Source organism: Fusarium vanettenii, assembly GCF_000151355.1.
Source record: "Fusarium vanettenii 77-13-4 chromosome 4 genomic scaffold NECHAsca_3_chr4_2_0, whole genome shotgun sequence".
Lineage (NCBI taxonomy): Eukaryota > Fungi > Ascomycota > Sordariomycetes > Hypocreales > Nectriaceae > Fusarium > Fusarium vanettenii.
In genome coordinates, this window is record NW_003315879.1 from 559,572 (window position 1) to 584,592 (window position 25,021).

Below are 25,021 nucleotides of genomic sequence, written 5' to 3' on the forward strand. Positions count from 1 at the left end.
TGACCCCTCAAATACACAAACCAGCTGGCTCAATGACGAGCTAGAAATGCCTGTACCTCGCAGTGAGAGCCTAGGCCTCCTCCTGCTTGCCAGCCTCAAGCCAAGCCTCGAATCTGGCCTCATGGCTGGCGGCAGTGGCACTGTCTCAAGTTAGTCTCTGGTGGTACTGCACAGAAGAAAGGCGAAAACATACCTGCGCTCACGCTTGCGGTCACCAAGGTCATCGGGCTTGACGTCCTTCTCGTCCTCTTGCATCCGCTTCACCTTCTTGGCGAGGGGAGAGTCGGCGAAGGGGTCGTTGGTCTCGTCGTCGTCGTCCTCCTCGGAGGCGGCCTTTCTCTTGCGGCCCTTGGCGGGAGTTGCGCGCTTTCGGGTCGCCTTCTTGGGGACAGAGGTAGGAGTGGAAGCACTACCGTTGTTGGCGTCGCCGTGGCGGGCCTTGAAGTCGCGCATAATGGACTTGCTAAAGTGCTGGCTATCGCAACAGATGGTTAGTACGGACCTTGTTGTTGTGATGGGGGTTTGAAAGAGGCGGGGAGGAGGAAGAGAGAAGATGAAAGAGACTTACGAGATGGCATCCTTGGTGAAGGAGTAGCCAAGTGCTTCCATGGCGCTGTGAACCTTGGGCCAGTTGTAGCGCATGCGATCACCATCCTGGGCGCCCATGATGACGGCGACGCAGAGGTCGCGCTCAGCGTTGGCGTCCCACTTCTTCTCGGCGGGAGGCATGATGAAGAGGGAGGGAGTTGATGTTGTTTGTTGGTGGAGAGAGAGTTGTGTGAGGTGAGAGGTAAAGGACGAATAGTGTTGGTGAAGAGGAGGAGGGAAGGTTTTAAAGAAGAATGTGAGGATTTTAGAGGAGAGTGAGATGGAAGAGAGGGAGAGTAGAAGTCAAAGGATGTGAGGATAATTGGTGAATGAGGTAAATGGGAAGAGAGCTCGGCTGCCTATTGTCAGTGACAGTTATGGCAGTATACTCGCTATTAGTGCCAATTCTGTCAAGCCTGATATTTGAACACCAGCTTGATTATTTGGGAATGATCCAAAACTGTTTTATTGGAGAACCATATACTCAATAAATACCCGTTGTGATATTTCAAGTGATAACATAGCCAGGGTCAAGGAATGGTTCCGATTTGGAGAAAAGGGTTCCAGGCAGAGTGATATCACCTCTCACCTCACCATTGTGGGTGCATCTGGTTCTCATTATGGATGTTAAATGTCCATTGTCGAATCCACTCAATTTCAACGTGTGCTCATATATGCTCTGAATGAGTGACAGGAGTTTCTACGCAGTCTACAACAGATTTGGCGCCCATCTCGTGGGAATTAGAATACCCCTTTTCCAGTCTTGGGGAATCAAGTACAGGGCTCTCATCCAAGATAACAGCCCTACGCCGAGTCAGACATCACAAATTGCAAGTTCATCCATGGTTGTCTTTCGTGTCATCAATTCGTGATAGTAATCTCGTAATATCGCCTCATATGGCAATCCTGTCATTACATCCAGAGGCGTATGCCTGTGCCATCATCATGTTTTCTCGTGCTTTCGTTCATAGGCCTAGAAGCCTGCCATCCATCCATCCATAAAAAGAATATACTCAAGGGTGAGGCGTGTCCTGTGAAGTCCCTGCTGATCCGAGGATGATGAGGGAGACAAAGACCCAAGCAAGAGTCTTGGATTGTTCCATGTGTCTCTCTCCACTACCAATCTGCGAGGAAGTCAGTGGTGGTGTATTTCGAGAAGAGGAGGAGTAAACTTACATGATAGCGACACAAGGAAGAGAATTAGATCTCTCCTTCGATCTCTGCCTCGGGCTCTTCCTCCTTAGGCTCAGGCCTGCCAGGTGGTCAGCAAGTAGACAAAAGATGAAGCGGACACCTGTCCAAACTTACTTGGGAGTTCTCTTGGCGCGCTTCATGGGAGAAGGAGAGACGAGTTCATCACCTCCATCGTCGTCATTCTCCTGCTTGAGCTTCATCTTTTCGTCCTCGGCGTCGTCCTCCTCGACAGCCGTGGTCTTGGCGTTCTTGCGCTTGCGGGGAGTGGCAGTGGCCTTCTTGCGAGGGGTGCCCGTGGCCGAGCCGGCGCCGGCAGCCTGGATGGCAGTGAGGGCGTTGCTGGCGTTGGTGTCGCGGGTCTTGCGAAGCTTCTGGACGTGCTGGCTGTTGACATGTTAGCTTGGTGTCGGAGAGAGGTGTGCTTGGCGACAAGAGAAACAGGGTGCGGTACTTGATGGCATCAAAGGAGTACGTGTAGCCCTTCTCGCGCATCCGCTCGGAAACACTGGTGAGGATGGCTCGAGAGGGCTTGATCTCCTCCAGCAAGGTCAAGAGGAGGTCCTCGTGGGAGTTGGCATCCCAACCGCGCGATGGCTTTCCAGACATGACGATGATTGATGAAGAGGGAGCAGGGTTGGGATGATAGTGGAGGTGGTTGATGAGAGAGGAATGAGAGATGAGTTGTGGTGGAGGAAGAGATGTGGGAAGTGAAGATTGGAGGTCAAGTTTGGAAGAGGGGTGGTTGGTGGGAAAGGTGAATGTGAATAGAGTGAGAGGAAGTAGAGCAAGGAAAAAAAGGTAGACAGCAAAACATGGAGGAGCAAAAGAAACTGCACAGAAACCAAGCCAATTCATACCGAAGAGCACTTTCAGTAAATGTATACCCCAGCTTCTGCAACTCGGCCATGACACTGGTCCACTCCTCGTTGTTCAGCTTGAGGTGCTGAAACATGCAGATGAGAATGTCCTCATGGACGTTGGCATCCCACTGCATGGTCTGACGCTTGGCCATTGTGTATATCGACAAAGAGTAGATGCGTTTGGGAGGGTAACAAGAGGTGGTGGTGAGGAGGGAAAGTGGTGCAGCCCAGGGTTGATGGAGAATGTATGAGGAGATGAGATGCATGAGATGAGAGAGGAGAAGACTTGTCACCTCCTCAGGTCCTGAGATTTAGGCACCCAAGTCCAAGTGCAGCTCGAAGCTCTGTGAATCATGCGGAGGGGAATGTGCACTCGAATTGGAGGGAAATGTGTTCAGCCTCGAGTTACTGCTGAGAGCGAGTGTTTGCCCCGACCAAGCAGCAATCTCGACAGCCAACTCGGCGCTCAAGTTTGAAATCCAGAGAAAGAAAAAAGTGATCACCTACCGAACTGCGTCAAAAGAAGTCTTCCAGCCGCGCTCCTTGAGATAAGCCTCGACGGCTTCCTTGACGGGCACGGGGAGCGCCTTGTTGGCCTGCGCAGCCGTGAAGAGCGCGATCCCGAGATCCATCGGGAACTCGGGGCTATCCCAGTCACTGGTGTTGGGCATCTTGGTCTTTGTTGTGAGGGTTGTTTTTGGTGTGTTGGGAGGCGGTGTTGTGAGTTGAGGAGGTTGTTGCAAAGTGAGGATGTGAGGGAGAAGAGGAACAAGTCTAGGCTGCCCCTCGAGGTCAGAATTTATACCCAGAAGGGCCAAGGCCTGGTGAATCAACCTAGCACATGTTTAGGATACCTTCCTACCAGTCACAATCATCAACGTCACTGGCAAAGCCAACTCGTTCGTTCGTTGAACCCATGATAGCTGCCATAGGTAATCTACACCTCCCAGCAACTTCACCGCTCCTAGCAAAGTAGACAGGCATGTATGTAACCGTACATGTATCCGCCATCAAACTCCAAACAATCGAGGCTCGTTCCATGTATGTAGTAGTAGTACCCTGCGACGTCGTGTGCGCCGCGCAAAAAGACCCAGTTCCCGCTTAAACCTATTGATTCCTGACAACAAGAGACCAAGTTCGAGCAACTCCCGATTTCTACCGATTTCTAACGCCTGTGCCCATGGTATCACTGTTGCAAATTGCTAGCTTTCATGCCTCTCCGTACGTAGCGAAACTGCAAAGGTTAGCATCTTGAACCACGAAGAGACTGGCAGGGACTTACTCAGAAGGGAATGGGTCACCAGGGCCGCTGTGAGCTGCAAGCGCCAGAACAGCCTCATCGTCCATCACCTCCTTGGACGGATCTGGTGAGACTAGTCGTGGTCGCTTGGCAGCAGGTTCGTCAAGGTCGGCATCAGCATCAGCATCGCCATCGGCATCCACGTCGGCGACAGGATCCACCACGTCGGCATCAGCATCAGCGTCAACATCTTCGTTCACTTCCTCAAGGTGTTCCGACGGTCCCACAGATTCTGAAGGCGGCTGATGATTGGGTTCCACAGTTGGAGGTTGAGAGGTTGAACTTGTGTTGGTGCCTTCTCTGAGATCTCGGGGAGGTTCTTGTCGGGGCTCCTGATTTTGCGCTCCATGCTGAAGAGGGTGTAGATGTGGGGGATTTTGGGGAAGCTCAGGGGCACGCGGCGGGCTGGGAAATGTCGCATGAGATACCAACTGATCAGTGGGAGGTGCAGCAGATGGTCCAGCAGTAACGGGAGCAGGAGGACCAGGCACAGTAGCCGCAGTAGGAGCTGGAGCCGGAGCCGGAGCCGGAATAGGACCGGGAACAGCTGCCGTGGTTGGCATTGGCTGAGGGAGTATGGCTTGACCAGGAGCAACACCATAGGCTTGGACGGGCTGAGCGTGAGGTCCTGGAGCAACAAGGCCCATGGCTTGGTTGGGAATACCCTCCCCAGGGACACCAGCGACGGGGACAGGAGGCTGCTTCCTAGGTCGACCTCGACCGGGACCTGGACGACGAGTAATCGGGTTCATAGTCGGATCAACCTTGCGTGAGTTCTCGTTGAGACCACCATTGGACTCTGCCTTGTTCTGGGCTCGTCGGAGACCTTGGAAATGTTGACTGCACCGGTGTTAGTGGCATGTTTAGCAGTATCATGAAGAACATGTTAAATGAAAGAATGAGATGTCTGGGTTGAGTATCTTGGTTGGCCTCGGTCGATCGACATGTCTCATAGATGAGGCAAGTACATGTACGCCAACAGCGCGTGTAAGGTACCCAGGAGAAGCGCAGCAACACTCATCCATCATAAAGAATCAACACGGAACACGATCAGACGATGAATCATCACGTGTTTCAACCCCAATGACACTTTGATAAGAAGAGATCACGATAACTTACCGACATCCTTCGTTAGTGAAGCCATAACCAAGGCCTCTCATGTGATTGCCAATGGTGGTCCATTCCGCGCCGCTTATGACACCAATGTTCTTGACAGACAGTATAGTAAAGAACAGGTCCTTATCTGCTCTGTCGTTCCAATTCTTGTTGTTCATGACGATGGACAGTAACAGACACCGGGGCAAGCAGGACGGAACACAAAAGTGTGATGGACGACAAGACGACTCGAGGTGGTTAGATGCTGTTAAGGCAACGGCTGGATCAATGGGAAAATTGATAGTGAGAAATTGCTAAGGGAGCCACTGAGGCGGGAGGTTGGGGGACCTTGGAAGGCATGTGGCCCGGGCGTCGCCTTGGCATGGGGTAGTGGCGGAGCGGATCAATGTTATTCCCGAAGGCTGGTGTTGCACGACATTGCTTTTGTAGGGAAAATTGTAAATCCATGAGGGATTGAGACGGTTTACGGTCGACGAGGGTGGTCATCACGACAAGGACTCGTTGAATTGCAATTCGCCAGGACAAAAGTCAAATCTCATCCTGATGACGAGACTCGATGATGCTTCTGTCATTTAGATGATCTGGCTTAACCGAGGGTATACCATGGTTTAGCCGGGCGCACGAGAGGAGGTTACGAGTCAAGGGCGGTCCGAACAGACAAAAACGTTTCAGCGACGGTCTAGACATTCAAGACGGAGAAACGGTTCGGAAACGGATCATTGACGGAGTGGCAACGGTCGACCCCGTCAGCCAGGCGTCAATTCGCGTCAGCTCCTGCAAGGGGGAAAGAAAAAAGGACGCGGGTGGATCCCAAGGAGAAGACAATTTACGAGGTGTCAGGGGCTCACGTGCTTTCGTGGTGACTTGGCGAGGAGCCAGGCAGCACAGTGTCCCACCAGATTCGCGCCCGTCGCGTTTCCCATCCCACTTCATCCCATGCCCTCCAAGATGAAGGCCGTCTCCTCGGGGCACATGCGTGACCATAGATGAGGCCGTTTGCCCTCGAGATGCATTTTTCAAACTGGATTATCCCCTCTGCGAATTTTCCAGACTCTTAGAGCTCGTCTGGCGGTGGAATTGCTGCTCGTCGTGTTGCTCGTCACCGCTTGCGACGCTGGCCGGCAGAGCACCATCCTCCAGCTTTTCCAGGCCACACCCCTCAGCCGAGCGTCAGAAAAGGGCAAAGCAAACCTGGATGGATCGGCTGCATGGCGTAATCATTTCTTTCTCATTCTCAAGGCTGTCTGGGTTTGTCATAGGGGGTGGAGGTCTGTACTCTGTTCAGCTTGCCTTTTTTAAGCTTCCTTGCGATTCAGGCAATTTTGCTCATGCATTGAATGATCAACTCTTTGTTTCCTTGCACACCACAAGCTCCAGCTCAATTCAAATTCCCGAGCCAATTGTAGAATAGATATAGACACCATCGGTAGACTCGAAGCCACGAGGCCCGTCCAAGCTACTGTATCGCCATGGGATAAACCAGGTCGCCCAAACCATGTCCACCCCATATCGTTGCCCCCCCTGCGCTCTTACATGTCGGATGCTTGATGTGCCAAAGATAATTCGTCGGTGGCCCGCGGAATGAGTCACACGTTGTGGTTTCACTCCATTCCAGGCTTTGACATCCCTGTCCAAGCCCGCTTTAGCTTGCCTTTTGTCGATTGAGATCCGGACCAAAAACTTGTCTTCCGTTTGTCGTGGCGCAATTGAGCGATAGGAGTCGGCACAGGTTCCCGGCGGAGCTGACAAGGTTTGTACATGTCGCATATGAGTCGCAATGGAAAAAACTTCATTCATTCCATAATTAAAAAGCCCCCGTAGAGAGCGTGAAGTTTGCTGTCTCAATTGTCGAATCTGTCTCTCACGAACCGAATCTGGATGCAAATTGCTGGGACCTGCGGCGAGCCGCTGTAGGTAGTGGTTGCAGCAGACTTAGCCCCGGCGGCAGGGGACATGGGGGGGGGGGGGGGGCGGTCTTAGACTCTGATTTAGTGGGTTTTAGCGGGGGGTGGGCAACCACTTTACGCGGTGCTCGCGGCCGTCACAGCCCCTCGTCGCGAGCGCCCCCATTTACTTTCCTCCCATCAGCAGCAGCGGAAGGGATCATCTCGAGCCAACAAGGAAAAAAAAGTCGTAGCACCAGGCAACTATGGGGCATCATGACCGCCATCTCAGACATTTTCGGCCCTAGATGGGCTTGCGCATTACAGTGCGATTACACAGGCCCCTCCCATGGATCCCATGTGTGCCTGGATGTGGATGGATCCCCTGGGCTGCCTGCGCTGCGTATTCGCTGTTCCCCCACAGAACAAAGATGGTGGCATCGAAGAGAGCGGGAGTCTTGGTGTACATACATAATGCAAGCATCTGCCGCCCCCTTTCAGCAGAGGCTCTTTCCATTCTGTTCCTCTTCCTCCCTCCTCTGCGCCTCTACCTGTTCCCTCTGCAGTTCACGCTTCCTCAGGCTTCAACTCCTTACATGATCACATCTGCTACTGCTACGCTACACATGCACACCAGCTCCAACAAGTCAAATTCTCCCTAGCACAGCTCAGCTGACACCCCCCCGACGGGTTTCCCGCCGAGAGGCCCTGCCCGGCCCGTTATCCCCTCCGCCTCGTCCATCTACTGGTTCTCCTGTTGGCCAGAAAACCCTCAACTCCTCCTGCAAGCTTCCTATCACACGCCTTTGCCTGTAACGCCTTGCAACCAGTCGATCGCACTTGGGAGTGCTTCAGCCTTGCTGTCGAACCTTGCAACCTTGAGTTCACGGCATCGAGAATCTCGGTGATAGCCACTTGTGACTCAGTTCAACCCACAACTTTGCATTCGGGCCGCTACTAGATCCCGATTCCAAAAATTTCACGCTCCCGTTGAGGCAACTACAACCACAGCTGCCTAATACATGTTCTGATTTATATACTCGCCATCGTCCTTTCTATTCTGCCTGCTTCCGCAGCCTCGTTCTCGCTGCACGTCGCCAATATCATCCTTGCTTCGTCCTCGACAATACTATCTATACTCTACTCTATTCATAATGACTCCCAACAGCGAGAACGCCATGGCTCGGTTCCTTCTGGCCATCCTCAACCAGAAGAACCTTAAAGACGTAAGTCCCTCAGCTGCGGATAACCCCCGACATTCCCACTTACCATCCTGGACAGATCGACTGGAACCAAGTCGCCGCGGATCCCGTCCTCCTTCAGCCCATCACAAACGGACACGCTGCGAGGATGCGTTTTGCTCGGTTTCGTGCCACCGTCAACGGACATGAGCCGCAAAAGAGGAACCGCACTGCCGACAAGTCCCGAGTGACCAAGTCGAAGAAGACACAACCGGCTAAGAGAGAGAGCCTCATCAAGGCTGAGACGGGCGTGAACCTTTCGTCGTATGCCCAAGTTCGCCCGAGTCCCAAGATCAAGCAGGAACCTAGTCAACCTGGGTATCTTGCCCAGTTCTCTCCCGCGTCGACTTCATCACCTTACCTCACCGACAACCGAGACGACATGAACCCTCGATTCCTCACCCCCTGCAGCGATGACATGACCCATAGTCTTGCCATTAACCCTGCATCCCTCGAGGACCTCAGACTGCGCAACGGCTTTGGTCCCTCGATGGACTGTCCCCAGGACATCATGGCACCGCCTTCCCATGACTTTACCCTGGGGCAGTCAACCTTTGATACGTTTGATGCCGCCTACGATCTGACGGCTTACAAGACTGCCGTCGGCGGCGGCCAGAGCCCCGTGAATATCGACTTCGGTGCTGCCTCTCTGGCAGATTGCAGCCCCGAGTGGACTGATCACTTCAACGACCATCACTTTTGATACCCACGGAAAAGAAAAAACACTGCGGATAGAGGACGAGACATGTACAAAACTGGAGATATGGTAGAATGATTTTTGCCTTTGCTTTTCATGATTAATGACAATGATTACTTTGAGATGGAGACCTTCTCTTTGGTGCTTGTTTGTGTTTGATATTTGTTTCTGTAATGGCTTGCTTTTGAAACATCTCTACTACAACATGATCCCAAGATGGAATCGAAATATGGAATGGCTGCCGTGTTTGGGTTGCTGGATTTTGCCTGCTTGGTATTGAAGTTGTATACTAGCATCCCATAGGTGCAGTCTGAAATTGAGCGTTCTGGTGTTGCAGCAGCCTGCCTTGCATATGTTTCTACTCATCGCGTGTTGATGCTCTCATTTTCCAAGAACTCCTTGATACAACCAACTGACTTGGTGTTTAGCAGGATCGTCTCCCATGTATCTATTCATTAGCGACAAGACAAATATGGAGAATGTTTTCACACTAACTTGGAAAATGGCCTTTTCTTCCACTGAAAAATGTCCCCATTCGTCGGCATTATCTCGAGTATTTGCATCGCCAACCCAGATTGGTTAATTCTGAAACTGGGCACCTGACTGGCCTATTCACCACCTTTTCTACAAACCTCGTCTAAGAAACAGCACAGGCCTGTCACTGTGATTGCAGAATTTCTCCCCGTTTGTTTTCACCTTCTGCCTAAGCCTGAAAACGAAAACAATCTCTCCTCCTCTGGTGAAATAGAACTTCCCCTCTTCCAAAAACACCTTTGCATTCTTCGCATCTTCCCACCACAACCACATCGCAAGGCGACTCATATTCTTTTACCAAACGTGAGTTTTAATGCCTTTGTTCTCGTTTGGCTTTTGATCATCGTTTGAACTGACCTTGTTGATTAGACCCGACGTTGAACCAACATCATGTCCGACACAAAGAAGGAACCCACTGCCGCCGAGGCCATGCTCTTCTTCAGCATCGTCAAGCACACCCGAAACAAGGCTGATGTCGACTGGGATTCTGTCGCCCTTGAGGCTGGATTCAAGAATGCCGATGTTGCCAAGGTGAGCACACTTCCTGCCCTACCCACCGCCCACCGCCACCCTCTATTGTCGCTTGAACAACTTCACTCGATATCACCTACTGACATTTAAATCTAAGGTCCGCTTCGGCCAGGTAAAGCGCAAGCTTGGTATCTCTACCGACACTGGCGTCGCCCCTCGCGCTCCCACCACCCCTACCAAGAAGGGCGCCTTCAGAGTGGCCAAGACTCCCCGCAGCACCACCAAGGGCAAGGGCCGTAGCCGAGTCAAGAAGGAAGAGGAGAAGCCTGCCGAGGCTGAAGAGGACGAGGACCAGAAGATGGAGATGGAGCAGCCCATCGTCAAGGACGAGCAGCAGGATGAGCTCTCCGCTGACAACACCAAGGCTGATCCTTTCTAATCTGCCCTTCTGCAACATGGTCCCGACCAAGTGTTGATCTCGGATGATGGACTACGATATGATGGTGGATGATTTTGGAATGATTCACTGAACCAGGATGGACGTGTGATCTGGAGGTAGATGATATAGCTGAAGTGGCTGTACTATACCACAAGATACGACATCATGAGGAATTAAACCGATGATCTAGGTACACGAAAGCAATTGCCTAGCAAAAACCACTTGATATCATTGCTTTCACTTTTCGTGGGCGTAAATTGCAAACATGACCAAACAGTGCCAGTCGAGCGAAGGCCGTGGCCGAAACGCAACTCCGCACCGGTTTTGGTGATATTGCCATACTCTACTGAGCGATGCTCTGCTCTCTGATGAAGCACCCCAATGGAAAGCCCTAATTACCTCTTCTGTGCCCGTAAACAGGCACTCGATCTCTTTTTCTCCCGTTTTGACCGATCTCAGCTCCATGACCCCTTTCCCCGCCTCATATTCTGCCCCTCTCGGTTTCACGGCCGACCTGACACTGCAAGCTAATATCCCCCAGCACGGATACAGAAGAACAATAGCTATTGAATTCCATTTTACAGTGGCTGCAACTCGCTATTGTCTCTGTTTTCTGGTCATTCTTCCACCTCCTCCCAGGCTATAAAATCTCTCCTCCCAAACATTCACCTCCAAACACTTTCCATCCCACAAACACACTCCCGCAAACAACCCTTCAGAACATCTGAGGATACCAACTGGGTTCTCTCCAAGCTTCGTCTTTCTTCAAGAAACTTTTCATCACAGTAAGTCTTTCATTTGAGCACCTCTCCTCCCAAGTTCACAGCTGACCATGTCGCAGACCCCAAACACATCAACAAAGATGCCTCCCAAGAAGACCACCACCGAGGACGGTTCCCCCACTGGTCTCACCGACGGTGAACTTCGCTTCATCAAGGCCATCTTCGACAACATGACCCAGAAGCCCGACGCCGACTGGGACGCCGTCGCCACCACCCTCGGTCTCAAGGATGCCAAGTGCGCCAAAGAGCGCTTCCGCCAGATGTCTGTCCGTCACGGCTGGCGCGACCAGTCTAGCGGCGGTGCGGCTGCTAGCCCCCGCAAGGCTGCCGCCGGCGACAAGGTCACCAAGAAGCGCGCCACTCCTCGCAAGAAGGCTGCTGCCAAGAAGGCCGAGAAGGATGAGGAGGACGAGGAGGCCAAGGAGGAAGTCAAGGCTGAGGACAAGAAGGAGGTTGTCAAGTCGGAGGATGCTGACGATGACACTGAGTGAACTTCTTCATCGGAATGAGATTCGTTGGCGGGTGTGTTGATATGTGGTGTCGCAAGCATGATGGCGGTATGGCCGCATCCTTGGGGTTCATGATATATCCACTCAAGTAGCTGTCGATCTTTTCGAGATGTGACACTAAGGTGAAATGGAGGCATTCAGACATGACTCTACGTTGTTTCTGCACTTTGACTTTCTTGACTTGCGGTTGTGGTGCCTGTGATCCAATTGGCGCCACACGCTTGGAGGCGAGGTGACTACCTGCGAACAACATTCGGCCTTTGCGCGCAGCTGCATCGAGCGTTTTTTGTAATATCAAACGAAATGGTCACCTGGCTGTGCACTCTTGAGTTAGGGCTTGTCACATTTTCATTTTACTGCCCGTAGGCGCTGATACCAGCGATGCGACTTAGCCCCTGAATCTACGGCGCACTGGCATCCTGTAGACAGATATGGGTTGAAGGTTCATGTCACAGCCGGAGGACTTGAGGTCGCGGGTTGGAATATCTATGACCTTATTTGATCGCATCTCTTGAGGCTCGAACCTGTTGCCCAAGTTCACAGCACCGTAAGGCAATGAGCTGGCGCCTAGAGGCAGCTCGTCGCCCCGGAGACTGCACTGCAAAGACCTTGATGAGTGCCAAACTGCCCTGTAAACCCGTCTCTCAGCGCATCTAAACCTGGTGTCCGTTCATTGGCTGTTAAGACTTATCGTGGACGTCGTCTGTTTGGTTAATCGTCGCCTGGCCTCATCTGGTGCTCAGATTCACCTTCACCACTGCCAGACCACTGCCTGTCGTAATCTTCCCTTTCGAGCAGACACGACGCGTTTGTTTTTCGACATAAATTGTCCCTCGACTCTTTGCGTCTCCTCCCTCTCTCTTTTTCTTTTCCACCATCCGCAACTTTGTTGTTCGCCACGCACATTCTCGCCTCGCAACACAGCGCAACACTCAATCACCACACCTCCTTCAACCATCGTGAGTTTCCTCTTCGCTTTCATTTTGCTTTGTCTTATCTTGCACATTTGTCTTGTCGAGTTTGAGTTTTCGGTTTATCCTGACGCGCTTGCAGTTCAAACAATCGTCACCATGTCCAAGCAAGACCCCGCCGATCAGGTCAAGTTCCTCGTCTCCTGCATTGGACACACGTCCAACGGCCGAGTAAGTTCAACTCTTTTCGCATGCCTTCGCATTAGCTGACATGTATAGCCCGACTTCCAGGCCGTCGCCGATGAGCTTTCCATCGTTTCCAAGGCCGCTGCGTAAGTACCACTCCTCCTCACCCTCCTCGCCCACGCAGACACTGACACAAACACCAACAGTCAGAAGCGATATGAGCGAATGCTGAAGGCTCATGGAATCAGCCGCCCCGGCGTTCTCGCTGGCGGCGACAGCGTTCCCACCACTCCTACCAAGCGCAAGGCCAAGGGCGAGGGTGCTGGCAGCGCCAAGAAGAAGCCCGCTCGCGGAAAGGCCAAGAAGGAGTCTGACGAGGACGAGGAGGCTGAGGCTAAGCCTAAGCCCAAGGCCAAGCGTGGCAAGCAGGCGGACAAGGTCAAGAAGGAGGAGGAGGAGAGTGACTCTGGCGAGTCTCGTGGCTCTTCTCTCACCGGTACGTTCAAGTGTCTTGTCGTTTCTGCTCATCAACTAACATCTGGCAGAGCCTCCCGCCGCCTCTGAGGAGGGCAGCTCCTAGAGCAAAGCGACAACCGCATGATCATCTGATGGAGGGTCTTTTTGGAACAAAAAACATGGACTTCGTACACCTATTCCGAGATCTCTGTTGCAACTACCTAGTTATCTAGATGTGACAGTCGGAGTAGCAGCGTCGTCGAGGACATGGTCGGGGATGAAGGAAGTAATGACAATGATATGAACTTAGTATCAGTGGGCAATGTTCCATAGTTGAAGCATTTTATCTTTTGAATTTGTGTGTTCTCCAGTGAATATTTATTGTCTTGTGATGTTCCAAACTGTGCGGACTGTCAACACCAAGTGATCCCCCTCTGTACAAACTGTCAGGTAACACTCTTTGATTTCTCTACGACTTGTCAAGGTCATGCATTAGTTTGCGTCCAGACCGTGGGTTACGTGTTTATGTATCTACCAGGCAACACGCGACAAGCTATTGAATAATTCGAGGCGTGGGTGAAGGTCGTTTCTGAGCCACATCCGCCATCCCCCATCTCCACCGCATTGGTCTCGATTGATCCCCATTGCTGGCTTTTATTCTAGTGTTTTTTCTTCCCTTCGTGGTCGTGCGAGGCCATGTTTTCTCTATTGTCTCTCTTTTCGGCACTCACCTTTATCCATTCATCCTGCATTCAGATCTTGGCTCCCGCCGCGTCCCTCGTTTGAACATGTGCAGCAACATTTCCTTCTCTTGATTCTCTCGAGGCATATTTCTATTACGCAAAAGCTGCTCTACACTCTTTATCCCAGTTGAGCATCAAGACTTCTATTACTTCACATCTTGTGAGCATCTCCCCATCCCTTGTCGCGCCGCCATGCTAACCTGTCAAGGCACATCTACTGCTTCACCAAACACACCAACAAACCCACGCTCCCTTATCACCCTTTGGCTCTGCCCAAGAAGACCTCCTCATGTCGCCACCTTCCAATATCCCATCGTCGACCTCTCAGCTGCAGAGATTCAAATCGCAGCTGAATGATCTCGTGGCCCGCGAGAGAGCCCACACCCAAGCTACTGCCGCCGTCATTCCCGAGTCGCCCATCGAGGCGTTCCTCCAAAAGCCCGAGACCCCCAAGGAGAACAACAACTTCATGGCGTCGACACGGGGATGCAGCACCTATCCAACTGATCAGCTGCAGATGATGGCATCGCAGCTAGCAGAGGCGAGACGCAATGGAGAGTTTCCTACCACCAAGGCGTCTCCCATGGATGTTGATGCAACCATCGAGGACTACCAGGCTCTGACACGGCTTCGGCAGCTTCGTGGTAACCCCATGTGCCCTGCCCCTGAGGCTTACAACCACCTTCGCATCGAAATCACCCGCCGTATCAGAGAACGTGATGCACTGAGCGGGGATGATGAGACCGAGGGTGCAGCAGCTCGTCGGGTCGACACATATCTTCAGGCTGTTCAGCATGAGAACCGTTACTTTGCTGCTGCGAACAAGCCTATGCCCCAACGCCGTGTACAAACCGCCAACAAAGGCAACAACGGTTGCAATGGTCAGATCACTAAGAGCAACGCGAATGGGTCTGACGAGAAGATGCGTTCCATGGTCGAGCAGACTATCGAGCAAGGCATCGCTGATGCCACTGGCCCTCTTCGCATGAACGTGGGCAAGCTTGACGCTCAAGCAAGCACACTTCGACGCCAGAGTGACACCATGGGCCAGCAGATCGAGATGCAGCAGCAAACCGTCTCGGCCCTGCAGACCATGATCCAGCCCCAGGCCTTCAACATCCAAGCCACCACCCAGAACCTCGCCATGACCCACGGGCTCGCCAACCAACTCTCACAGATCGCCAATGATCTTCCCCAATCCATCAACCAAGCCGTCAACTCGGCTTTACAGGAGCACACTCAAGCTTCACTCAACGGCCTCCTCGAGGCCCAGCGACAAGCCATCCACGACATCGAGATGCGCACTCAGCGTCTGAACGAGCTGAACCGCGAGGCCGAGGCCCGAGACAGCACCACGCGCAGCAGAACAAACTCGACCGCGAGTGCCAGAGACCGTTCCAAGATCCAGAGCTTCTTTCAGAAGACGTTTGGACGTACGAACTAGGGTGCTTATGCTGGGTGGGTTCGGACATGGATGCGAGCAGGTGCGGGTTGAGGCATCCTCATGTATGTAACCAAGATCTGTCACCATAATGAGGAGAGTTCTCTTTGAGAAAGAGGAGTATCTACGACAATTCTTCAACTACGCAATACAGTGACTGCAAATCAACGTGCAAACGTCTTCATTTGGGTCAACTTGATAGTGACACCCATGCGCGACACTCTGCACAAACAGAACGACCGTTTGGAATTATGGCCCCAGAATATCTTATCTTTGAATGTTATCATCTCAATTCAACTACAGATATCATCATCCCAGAAATGTCGGTGCGGTGGTGTTCCAAAATGCCAATATCAAATGCGACCACCAAGCATCGCGACCAGCCTCACCACCGCGGTCCTCTCCGTCAGGGCCACCCTCCACGATGCGCGCAGCCCTTCAATTTCGACTCAATTCTCCAATTCAGGTTGTGCGCTTTCCAATCAGGTGATTTTCAGGCGATGGCGAAAACGATTGGGTTGACGGCCGTCGAGATATGCGACTCCGCCTCGACGGCCGTCTGGCAGCTGTCAGCCGTCCGGCGATAGCTTCACTCAGGGCACGCCTCAGCACTGGCAGCTTCAGAGATTTTACCATAAGAGATTTCATCTCATTCTCTCCTCCTCCCTCTCTTCTTCTTCTTCACCAGAATTTGAATCCAAGAGATCTTCACACTCAACTCAATCTTCGATTCGAATTCATCATTCACTCAGCTCATCGTTCAAGTCGCTTGTCACGTTTACTTACTTCTACTTCACTTACGTCTTCAAGTCACTTTTCACGATGTCTTCTTACGGTCACACCAAGTCTGCTTCCTCATCTTCCTCTGCTTCCGCGCCGACCCCTTCCCGTCGCCGTGACAAGAAGTCTCAGCAAGCCTGGACTCACACTCATCAACTCCCTACCGCTGAACAACGCTCTCTCAACGGCCGCAAGAAGGATCGCAACTTGATTTCGTGGACCCGTAAGTACTCTAACTTGATTGACTCTTTGCCTCAATTCTAACACTGTTTTAGGACCTCGAATGTCTGACAAGCTACTTCAAGTTCTTGTGTATGAATGCAACAGAGCCAAGATCAGATTGCCTTGGGACCAAGTTGCTCATCGACTCAATCCTGGTTCAAGTGGCAGTTCAATCATTCAGTGGCTTGGCCGAAACCGCAACGATCTCATCGCTGAAGGTCACATCGTCCCTCCTCCACTTTCTCCTCGCGCCGACAGGACTGTTCGTGGCGTCATGCGTGCCGACCTTGACGGCGATGATACCAGCACCACTCGTGAAGTTCTTTTCACCGAGCCACTCTATCACCCCGAGTACAGCCTAGATGGTGCTCCCGAGATCAAAGACCCTTTCACTTCTCAGATGGAGGCTGCCATTGGCGCCCCTGAAGCACACACCTTCTCTGATGCTCATCTTCCCGTCACCCCAACTCCTGTCTCTCGTCGTCGACGCCGCCGTCACCACACTCCTCAGCCTTCCGTCGAAGAGTCTGTTGCCGCTTCTTCTCCTTCTTCTCTCCCTTCTCTTCCTGGCTCCGAAGTGTCTTGCCCTTCTCCCCTCCCAGCATCCGCAGAGTCCAACGAGTTTGAGTCTCCTGGCCTGTACCTGCCTGAGCTTACCGACGACTATCTTTCCGACCTTCCTGCCGACTACGGCAACGAGTCTCCCAGCGCATACCTCGATGAGCCTGAGGCTGACTCTTCCGTCAACAACGCGGCAACCTTCTCTGACGGGGCCACCCCTGAATACCAGGTGGTGTTTACTTCTCCCATCACAGCCTCCAACGCCCACTTCATGATCGAGCCAGTCTCGCCGGACTCGGACTCGGACACTGAAGACTTCGATGGCTACCCGTTCGTCGAGCTAGACGAGCGGGGGCTTGAAAAGTCTTCAGTGTCCGAGGAAGAGAAGACTGAGCCCGTTCCCGTTGCTGCTGCCGCTTCTGTTCCCGTCGCCGCCCCCGTTGTCGCCCCCATCCCCTTCGCCGACAACGCCGTCCAGAACTTTGCCGGCCCAGGTTCGGTCGCAGCTTTTGCTGCGCCAGCCTTTGGGTCGGAAGTTCCGTTCGACGCAGAGGCCATCGCCGCCTCCCTCCCTCCCCCTCCCCCATTCGATGTCAACGACATCACCGACTGGTCCTGGTTCCCTGCCGCCGCTCAAGCGGCGGCAGAGGAGATCAACCAGACCGACCTGTTGGCGGGACTCGACTTCCCGCAGGACATCCTCGGCAGCGGGACTGGGGTCGCCGGCTTCACAGCTGGTGACCAAGGTTATGGTTTCGACCTAACCTACCAGTTCCCTGTCGCAGGCTCTGTCGCCGACGACGTCTTCTTCGGGGCGGGTGGCCAAGGCCAGCCCGCCTTTTCACAAAACCTGAAGAGGATGGTAAGTTTTACCTTGAACACTTGACATGAATGAACAACAGCTAACATCAGTCTACAGCGGGGAGAGGGTGAGGGAGAGGAATCTCCTTCGAAGAGGGGTTGCCCTGGGTGGTTTATCCCCCAGTGAAGAAAAAAAAAAAAGGAGGGAGAGAGAGAGAGGAGGTCGCCGGTTGTTGTTGTTGTTTCGCTTCGTTCCCCAAGAGGGAACCGGTTGGGCTCTAGACTTTGTAATTTTGTTATTTCTTTTTTTATTTTGGCCATATAGAGGAATACCGACTCGGAGTCACCTGCCCATGGCAGAGTGTATTATGATTATATTGCATGACCTTGCCAAGTACTGCCGTGACGTGAATTACCTTTGCCAAGTATTGAATCTTTTGATGCCAATGATGCTTCTCTAGATATATTCTACTCCCATGGGATATCCGACATGTGTGTAGACTTAAGTTAGTAAGGTATAGTGCTGAACTATTTTGCAATACTTAGATCGAACGCAGTTTTCTATGAGGGCAACGCGCATATCTACCGCCGCGGCCTTTGCTTCAGAGTCTGAGGGGGAGGGCGTGCTGGTTCTTTGCCACTGCTGAAACTCAAACTCGCTTTCCCCTGGGAGATGGATGCGAAATAGGATGCTAGAGAGGCTCGGTTTCTCTGGCTCGCTCATGTAAATAGACGGGCCAGAACACCACCCCACCCGTTCTAGAGTATCACCGAGGGTGAACCGCTACAAACTATCATTACATAAGTCTTGTTTCTAGATTCAAGATGAGCTTGTCGGACTCCGCAGAGAGTTTCTCTCACCGTGCCGAGCTGGATGATCGAGGCATCCCGAATCACGGCGCGGTACACAGTTTCCACAACCTCTTTCCCTTAGTCCCGGAACAAGTCGCCCAACGATTCAATCCTCGAGGCCCCCATCACTTCAAAGATAATGTTGCTTGGCACGACCTGATGGTATGAGCCGATGCCAAAGGTAAGGTGTGTTACATCATGTTGGGTGGACCAGGGATATGCTCTTGAATCACTTATCAAAACATTTATCACCTAGAGTCCCTGATGTTCATCAGCAATGCGTAGGGTTGGAGATACTAACTACGGCGGCAGTGACTATCCAAGTGGTAGTTTAATTAAGGTGAGCTGCAGGCTTTTCTTGGTGGCTGGAGCCGAGGTCCCTGTTCTTGGAGGTTAGACTAGCTCAACATTTGTTAGTGGGTGTCTGTTCACACCAAGTAATGAGTATTCGGTGACTTGGCTGGCGGATTCACCAGTTCATTATCCAGATCATGAGCCCTACTCAATATTCAATGTTGCCATCTTTGCTTCTCGTTGCTTCTTGTTCCTGTCCCTAGCCTCCCTCTCCAGCCAATGCTTACTTCCTACTATTGCCTCGATATTTTTGTCCAACCACCAGTTATGCTCGGTTCGCACCTTGCAGACTGCAGGGAGTGGGCCTATGCAGCATATTCCTTTGGCACAAGAGGTGAACAAACTACTACGTGGAGCCGGAGCTGGGCATCTTGTGGCTGGGCTTCGAGGTGAAGAATTGGAAGAGAAGAGTTCCATTGAACAGAGGCAGAGGGTTAGAGTAGGTCTTGGTTTGGGATTGAAGTGACAGAGTAAATAAATCAGTCGTAACCAATGCGTCAATGACCATCTCCTTCTCCTCGGCCTCCTTCACTCATGGACGGCACATTCAACGATCATTCTGCATCTACCAAAGAATAGCGCAAGCATGGTCACTCCGACCCCCAGAGAACAAGAGCGAACCCCAGCCAACACATTTGTCATGATGGAGTCGTTGGTGGAGCCGTTCGCTGGACATTGAAAGCCGCTCGTGACCCGTCAAAAGGCGCCAAAGGGCTCACAGCGGTCTGTCCCCTCGGCTATGGCTCCGGTAATATGAGTTCCAGGGCCCAAAAGCCGCCTCTTGGAGGGGGTTAGCGACCTTGTCCAGCGAGTTTCACGGACGTCGTTGGAAAGGTGTGGAAAGCAGCCGGCGATGGCGCTAGGCTGTTTCTGGATTAGACTCGCTTCTGGGTGGATGTTTTGCCGACGCTCCGAGCGACGATTTTTTTGGACCTCGAGCTCTTCTCCAGTTTTGCCATCATATCAACCTCTTGTCTCCCCGTCTCGCTCTGCTCGTCCGTCCTCGTCTCAAGGTCGAATTCCTCCCGAGCGTTCTTCCTCCTCTTCCCTTTCTTTCAAGTCACATTATACCCCCTAATTCACACATCATGCAGCGCGCATTGAGCACTCGGGCAAGGGCCTCTGTCCTGTCCTCAGCAGCCACCAAGTACCGAGCGGGCGGTCTTAGCCAGCAGGTCCGATTTGCTCACAAGGTAAGAAGATGATGAATTGATACCTTGGGCATTCGAATTGGGTCACTGACATGTCTACAGGAGCTCAAGTTTGGTGTTGAGGGCCGCGCTGCTCTTCTCGCCGGTGTCGACACCCTCGCCAAGGCCGTTGCTACCACCCTCGGACCCAAGGGCCGAAATGTCCTCATTGAGTCCAGCTTCGGCTCTCCCAAGATCACCAAGGGTTCGTACAAGCAGTCTATTCGTCTTCATCGGCATCTAACTAACTTCAACAGATGGTGTGACCGTTGCCCGCGCTGTCAGCCTCAAGGACAAGTTCGAGAACCTCGGCGCCAAGCTGCTCCAGGATGTTGCCTCCAAGACCAACGAGGTCGCCGGTGACGGTACCACCACCGCCACTGTCCTCGCCCGCGCCATCTTCTCCGAGACTGTCAAGAACGTTGCTGCCGGCTGCAACCCCATGGATCTCCGCCGCGGTATCCAGGCTGCCGTCGAGGCCGTTGTCGAGTTCCTCCAGAAGAACAAGCGGGACATCACCACCAGCGCCGAGATCGCTCAGGTCGCCACCATCTCCGCCAACGGTGATATCCACATTGGTCAGATGATTGCCAACGCCATGGAGAAGGTTGGTAAGGAGGGTGTCATCACCGTCAAGGAGGGCAAGACTGTCCAGGATGAGCTTGAGGTCACCGAGGGTATGCGATTCGACCGTGGTTTCGTCTCCCCTTACTTCATCACCGACACAAAGTCCCAGAAGGTCGAGTTTGAGAACCCCCTCATCCTCCTCTCCGAGAAGAAGATCTCTGCTGTCCAGGACATCATCCCTGCTCTCGAGGTCTCCACCCAGCAGCGACGACCTCTCGTCATCATTGCTGAGGACATTGAGGGTGAGGCTCTCGCTGTCTGCATTCTCAACAAGCTCCGTGGCCAGCTCCAGGTCGCTGCTGTCAAGGCTCCCGGCTTCGGTGACAACCGCAAGTCAATCCTCGGCGATCTCGCCATCCTGACCGACGGTACCGTCTTCACTGACGAGCTCGACGTCAAGCTTGAGAAGGCCACCCCCGACATGCTCGGCTCCACTGGTTCCATCACCATCACCAAGGAGGACACCATCCTCCTCAACGGCAACGGTGCCAAGGACAGCATCGCTCAGCGATGCGAGCAGATCCGTGGTGTCATGGCTGACCCCACCACCTCCGAGTACGAGAAGGAGAAGCTCCAGGAGCGTCTCGCCAAGCTCTCTGGCGGTGTCGCCGTCATCAAGGTCGGCGGTTCCTCCGAGGTTGAGGTCGGTGAGAAGAAGGACCGCTTCGTCGATGCCCTGAACGCTACCCGCGCCGCCGTTGAGGAGGGTATCCTGCCCGGTGGTGGTACTGCCCTCATCAAGGCCTCTGCCCACGCCCTCAGCGAGGTCAAGACTGCCAACTTTGACCAGCAGCTCGGTGTCAGCATCGTCAAGAACGCCATCACCCGCCCTGCCCGCACTATCATTGAGAACGCCGGCCTTGAAGGTTCTGTCGTCATTGGCAAGCTCACCGATGAGCACGCCAACGACTTCAACAAGGGCTTCGACAGCGCCAAGGGCGAGTACGTCGACATGATCGCCGCCGGTATCCTTGATCCCTTCAAGGTCGTCCGCACTGGTCTCATTGATGCCAGCGGTGTTGCCTCTCTGCTAGGCACCACCGAGGTCGCCATCGTCGATGCTCCCGAAGAGAAGGGCCCTGCTGGTCCTCCTATGGGTGGTATGGGCGGTATGGGCGGCATGGGTGGCATGGGAGGCATGATGTAAGAGACGGAATAATGTGATTGGGATGACATGATGTACAACAAAAAAGCTGGACGGACGGCGCACATGGTTTGCGTGTTATCATGGGACAGTGGCCTTGCAATCTCCCCTCTCTCTACTCTACCTACCTTTTCTCAACCACCACCACGACGGCCATGTCCTCATACCCCCTGCAGATTTTCAGGCCACATTTGAGCCCTGTATACTAGCATTGACTGTGTAGCACTAGCATGAAAAGACATGAGATCAAGAAAGAATAAAAAAATCTATAAACATACTTAGTCTCTGGTTGCCTGGGCTGTGTTTCGTAAGGGAATGATTGGAAGCTGATGCCTCGTTTAGGCTTCACCGAAACGAGGCCGGGCTCGGCGGGCGGGACAACAGGCAGGGGTGTGTAGCATTGATGAGATGATGATGGGTTGCTGAGGCCGTCGTCAACGACAACGAGACAGCACAGACAGCAGCACGGCCTCACCTCGCCATTGCCATGGATAGCTCTCCATAGGAGGGACGAGATGATAAGCTGACGAGCCACAATTGACACGCACGCCAGGGGAGTCACGTGGAAGGCCTCCTCCTCCTCATGGTGGTGGGGGAGAAGGTAGCCAGGCCAGGTGGTGTTTTTCTCCCGCAAGACGCAAGACCTGTCCTGGCCCCGCCTTTCTATGGGACAAGTCCCAGTCCGTTCCCCTACCGCCTAAATCCGCCCAACCCCCAAGATACAAACGACCCTCCCTACAACGCCCATTTCCATCTTGTTTCTTCATCTTGAACCTCGACTACTTTTAACCTCGATCTTCTTCCTCTCCCGGTACGCCAACAAAGCCTCCCCACTTGGTCCTGCACCTGCATCTTCCCCTTCTGCACCTCTGCTGCAACTCATCCTCTCTGCTCTGTCCTGATAGCTAATTCGAAAGCTCCCGCCAGCCCGTCCGCCCCTCATTCCCAAGATCTCGACCGTCTCCTGACGTAGACCGCAACCATGGTAAGCTCACCGACGTCTCCTCTAACAAGATCTTCTATCTAACTATGATTTTTCAGTCTCAATCCGGGTTCGTCCTCTCGTTCTCCTCGCTCCATTTTATTCGCGCGCCGTTTCCCCCCCGCGCCTGATGCTCCCCCTCCCCCTCGACCATGACGCCGCCGCCGCGGGGCAACACAACACAGCACAACAAAACACACGCAGCTTCAAACCTTTGAGACAACCGCGCTAACCTCGCCGCCTCCGTGTTCCAGAGCCACCGTTTCCCAGGAGTGCATAACTGCCTACAATGACTTGAAGCTCAACAAGAAGTACAAGTACATCGTCTACAAGCTCTCGGACGACTACAAGGAGATTGTTGTCGAGCACGCCTCCGACGACAAGGACTGGGAGGAGTTCCGTGAGAAGCTCATCAACGCTACCGCCAAGAGCCGAACCGTACGTCCCGCTCATGAACTGACGAGGAATCCGGGCAAGAATCTGACAGGTTGCAGGGCGCTGTCGGCAAGGGTCCCCGATACGCCGTCTACGACTTTGAGTACAGCCTGGCCTCTGGCGACGGTATCCGGTGCGTTTAAACAGTCAACTGGAAACACATGTCCTAACAATTTTTCAGAAACAAGCTCGCCTTCATTGCCTGGTCTCCCGATGATGCCGGCATCCAGGTCAGTAACCCCTGTCTGTCCTCGCCTCGCTGCGAACCATGAACTGACACCCCACCAGCCCAAGATGATCTACGCCTCCTCCAAAGAGGCTCTGAAGCGATCACTTACCGGCATTGCGGTCGAGCTCCAGGCCAACGACACTGATGATATCGAATACGACACCATCATCAAGACCGTCAGCAAGGGTCTTGCTGGTTAAGCGCGCTGTCACGAATCAACCCACTGGCCGCCCCGCACTCTATAGAAGCGGTGCCGGCATAACTGAGCATATCTAGGGTCGTTTCAAGCGTTGAGAGACCAAAACAACCATGATGTAGGAGTGCAGCTGTGGATGGAAGCACGGGGATGGTGGACGTCCTTCAGGGACGTGAGCCATCGAGTTTACTTCTGGGCGGATACGTAAATTCTCAGATTTGCCAGCCCTGACCATGTACCGTACCACGGGAATAAACTCGCATGCTGGTATGTGGAATTATTGCCATTTTTCATCTATCGTGTCGTCTATCATGTCTGCGCTCCGAGAGATATCATGGACTTGCTTGGCTAGACTGCCAACTCGATTTAAAGAGACCGGATAGCTCCTCTGCCTGAGCCTCATCCTTTAGTCGCTGCATCAAGAATCCCTTGAGGTCGCTCCAGAACTCTTCCGTTTCCAATGCGTCCTTGCCTGTAGGCAGCACCTCAGGAGCGGCCTCGGGCTCCTCAGGGGGGATGGCAGCGGCTCCACCAATGACCATGACCGTAAACTCGATAGACATGTCCGTATCCCCTAGGAGGTCCTTGAGGATCTTGCTATCCGGCACGGGCTTCTTGTTGTGTAGCAACTTCATCTTTGCGACGGGTATCCTGGTCTGCTTCTGGACACTGCTCTTAATGTCCAGGACCGACGTGTCGAGGGGCTGCGAGGTGAGCTTGATGCTCAGAGGAGGGTTGCGCAAGGACTTGAGGGAGACGGTGACGCTTCGCTCGGAGCCGGGAGCGAGGTGGGTGGGCTTGCTCATGGCCTTGGGCATGCGGGGGATGATGTACTATCGCCGTTAGAACAGTCGCGGGTGCGGTAGATGCTGGGTTCGTACAGGTGGCCGAGCCGGGAAGGTCTTGGGATCTTCGACATGGTCGGCAGAGAGTCGGAGAGGTCGCGACTGGAGCGACCCGAGGAAGGTCTGGGCAAAGGCGGTTTCAGACATGGTGAGCTCGCGATGGAGGTGAGCTTGAGGTGGGGTTAAGCTAGTAGGAGGTGTAGGAGGCGGTGGAGTTAAAGATGATGGTAGAAGATACTCTCAAGTCCTAATAAAGCTCCTCGGGGAGATTTAAGCAAAATACCGAGACTCGAGTCCAAGTAAGAATGTTGACCGTGTCCAGATCATCGTCATTGAGCATCGCCTTGGGCTTGGGGAGTGGTGTAGCTCCACCACAGCGTGGATCACGTGGAGATTACCATCTTATCGGACCCTTGCTATCGTTGCGCAAAGAAAAAAGTTTCGGCGGGGAC

General features: G+C 53.2%; 11 protein-coding genes across 11 annotated transcripts; 8 read left to right on the forward strand and 3 right to left on the reverse strand.

Annotated features, from left to right (window-relative positions):
* Nucleotides 1-70: 70 nt before the first annotated feature.
* On the reverse strand, nucleotides 71-729 carry NECHADRAFT_78762 (uncharacterized protein; the record flags this gene model as incomplete). The annotated part of the gene is made up of 3 exons (XM_003051970.1): nucleotides 71-140; nucleotides 194-475; nucleotides 569-729. 3 exons carry the CDS (start codon nucleotides 727-729, stop codon nucleotides 71-73), a joined length of 513 nt encoding a protein of 170 aa, XP_003052016.1.
* Nucleotides 730-1,788: 1,059 nt separating this feature from the next.
* Nucleotides 1,789-5,335, reverse strand: NECHADRAFT_99942 (uncharacterized protein; the record flags this gene model as incomplete). The annotated part of the gene is made up of 7 exons (XM_003051971.1): nucleotides 5,062-5,335; nucleotides 3,925-4,782; nucleotides 3,150-3,476; nucleotides 2,650-2,927; nucleotides 2,234-2,612; nucleotides 1,897-2,166; nucleotides 1,789-1,840 (listed from the first exon to the last, which is right to left on the reverse strand). Exons 1-7 carry the CDS (start codon nucleotides 5,214-5,216, stop codon nucleotides 1,789-1,791), a joined length of 2,319 nt encoding a protein of 772 aa, XP_003052017.1. The 5' UTR covers nucleotides 5,217-5,335.
* Nucleotides 5,336-7,482: 2,147 nt separating this feature from the next.
* Nucleotides 7,483-9,219, forward strand: NECHADRAFT_99943 (uncharacterized protein). The gene is made up of 2 exons (XM_003051515.1): nucleotides 7,483-8,167; nucleotides 8,223-9,219. The coding sequence occupies exons 1-2, from the start codon at nucleotides 8,096-8,098 to the stop codon at nucleotides 8,883-8,885; spliced, it is 735 nt and encodes a 244-aa protein (XP_003051561.1). The 5' UTR covers nucleotides 7,483-8,095; the 3' UTR covers nucleotides 8,886-9,219.
* A 584-nt stretch (nucleotides 9,220-9,803) lies between these two features.
* On the forward strand, nucleotides 9,804-10,323 carry NECHADRAFT_78765 (uncharacterized protein; the record flags this gene model as incomplete). The annotated part of the gene is made up of 2 exons (XM_003051516.1): nucleotides 9,804-9,944; nucleotides 10,042-10,323. 2 exons carry the CDS (start codon nucleotides 9,804-9,806, stop codon nucleotides 10,321-10,323), a joined length of 423 nt encoding a protein of 140 aa, XP_003051562.1.
* An 862-nt stretch (nucleotides 10,324-11,185) lies between these two features.
* On the forward strand, nucleotides 11,186-11,596 carry NECHADRAFT_78766 (uncharacterized protein; the record flags this gene model as incomplete). The annotated part of the gene is made up of 1 exon (XM_003051517.1): nucleotides 11,186-11,596. One exon carries the CDS (start codon nucleotides 11,186-11,188, stop codon nucleotides 11,594-11,596), a length of 411 nt encoding a protein of 136 aa, XP_003051563.1.
* Nucleotides 11,597-12,684: 1,088 nt separating this feature from the next.
* On the forward strand, nucleotides 12,685-13,291 carry NECHADRAFT_78767 (uncharacterized protein; the record flags this gene model as incomplete). Its single annotated transcript, XM_003051518.1, has 4 exons — nucleotides 12,685-12,756; nucleotides 12,805-12,857; nucleotides 12,918-13,207; nucleotides 13,257-13,291. The coding sequence occupies 4 exons, from the start codon at nucleotides 12,685-12,687 to the stop codon at nucleotides 13,289-13,291; spliced, it is 450 nt and encodes a 149-aa protein (XP_003051564.1).
* A 908-nt stretch (nucleotides 13,292-14,199) lies between these two features.
* On the forward strand, nucleotides 14,200-15,354 carry NECHADRAFT_78768 (uncharacterized protein; the record flags this gene model as incomplete). The annotated part of the gene is made up of 1 exon (XM_003051519.1): nucleotides 14,200-15,354. One exon carries the CDS (start codon nucleotides 14,200-14,202, stop codon nucleotides 15,352-15,354), a length of 1,155 nt encoding a protein of 384 aa, XP_003051565.1.
* An 819-nt stretch (nucleotides 15,355-16,173) lies between these two features.
* NECHADRAFT_78769 (uncharacterized protein) lies at nucleotides 16,174-17,902 on the forward strand (the record flags this gene model as incomplete). Its single annotated transcript, XM_003051520.1, has 3 exons — nucleotides 16,174-16,354; nucleotides 16,407-17,776; nucleotides 17,834-17,902. 3 exons carry the CDS (start codon nucleotides 16,174-16,176, stop codon nucleotides 17,900-17,902), a joined length of 1,620 nt encoding a protein of 539 aa, XP_003051566.1.
* Nucleotides 17,903-20,009: 2,107 nt separating this feature from the next.
* Nucleotides 20,010-22,158, forward strand: NECHADRAFT_68129 (uncharacterized protein; the record flags this gene model as incomplete). Its single annotated transcript, XM_003051521.1, has 3 exons — nucleotides 20,010-20,114; nucleotides 20,175-20,316; nucleotides 20,369-22,158. 3 exons carry the CDS (start codon nucleotides 20,010-20,012, stop codon nucleotides 21,883-21,885), a joined length of 1,764 nt encoding a protein of 587 aa, XP_003051567.1. The 3' UTR covers nucleotides 21,886-22,158.
* Nucleotides 22,159-22,864: 706 nt separating this feature from the next.
* NECHADRAFT_78771 (uncharacterized protein) lies at nucleotides 22,865-23,728 on the forward strand (the record flags this gene model as incomplete). Its single annotated transcript, XM_003051522.1, has 6 exons — nucleotides 22,865-22,867; nucleotides 22,924-22,934; nucleotides 23,119-23,302; nucleotides 23,359-23,432; nucleotides 23,481-23,529; nucleotides 23,588-23,728. 6 exons carry the CDS (start codon nucleotides 22,865-22,867, stop codon nucleotides 23,726-23,728), a joined length of 462 nt encoding a protein of 153 aa, XP_003051568.1.
* Nucleotides 23,729-23,988: 260 nt separating this feature from the next.
* Nucleotides 23,989-24,817, reverse strand: NECHADRAFT_102529 (uncharacterized protein). Its single transcript, XM_003051972.1, has 2 exons — nucleotides 24,606-24,817; nucleotides 23,989-24,557 (listed from the first exon to the last, which is right to left on the reverse strand). The coding sequence occupies exons 1-2, from the start codon at nucleotides 24,714-24,716 to the stop codon at nucleotides 24,057-24,059; spliced, it is 612 nt and encodes a 203-aa protein (XP_003052018.1). The 5' UTR covers nucleotides 24,717-24,817; the 3' UTR covers nucleotides 23,989-24,056.
* Nucleotides 24,818-25,021: the final 204 nt, after the last annotated feature.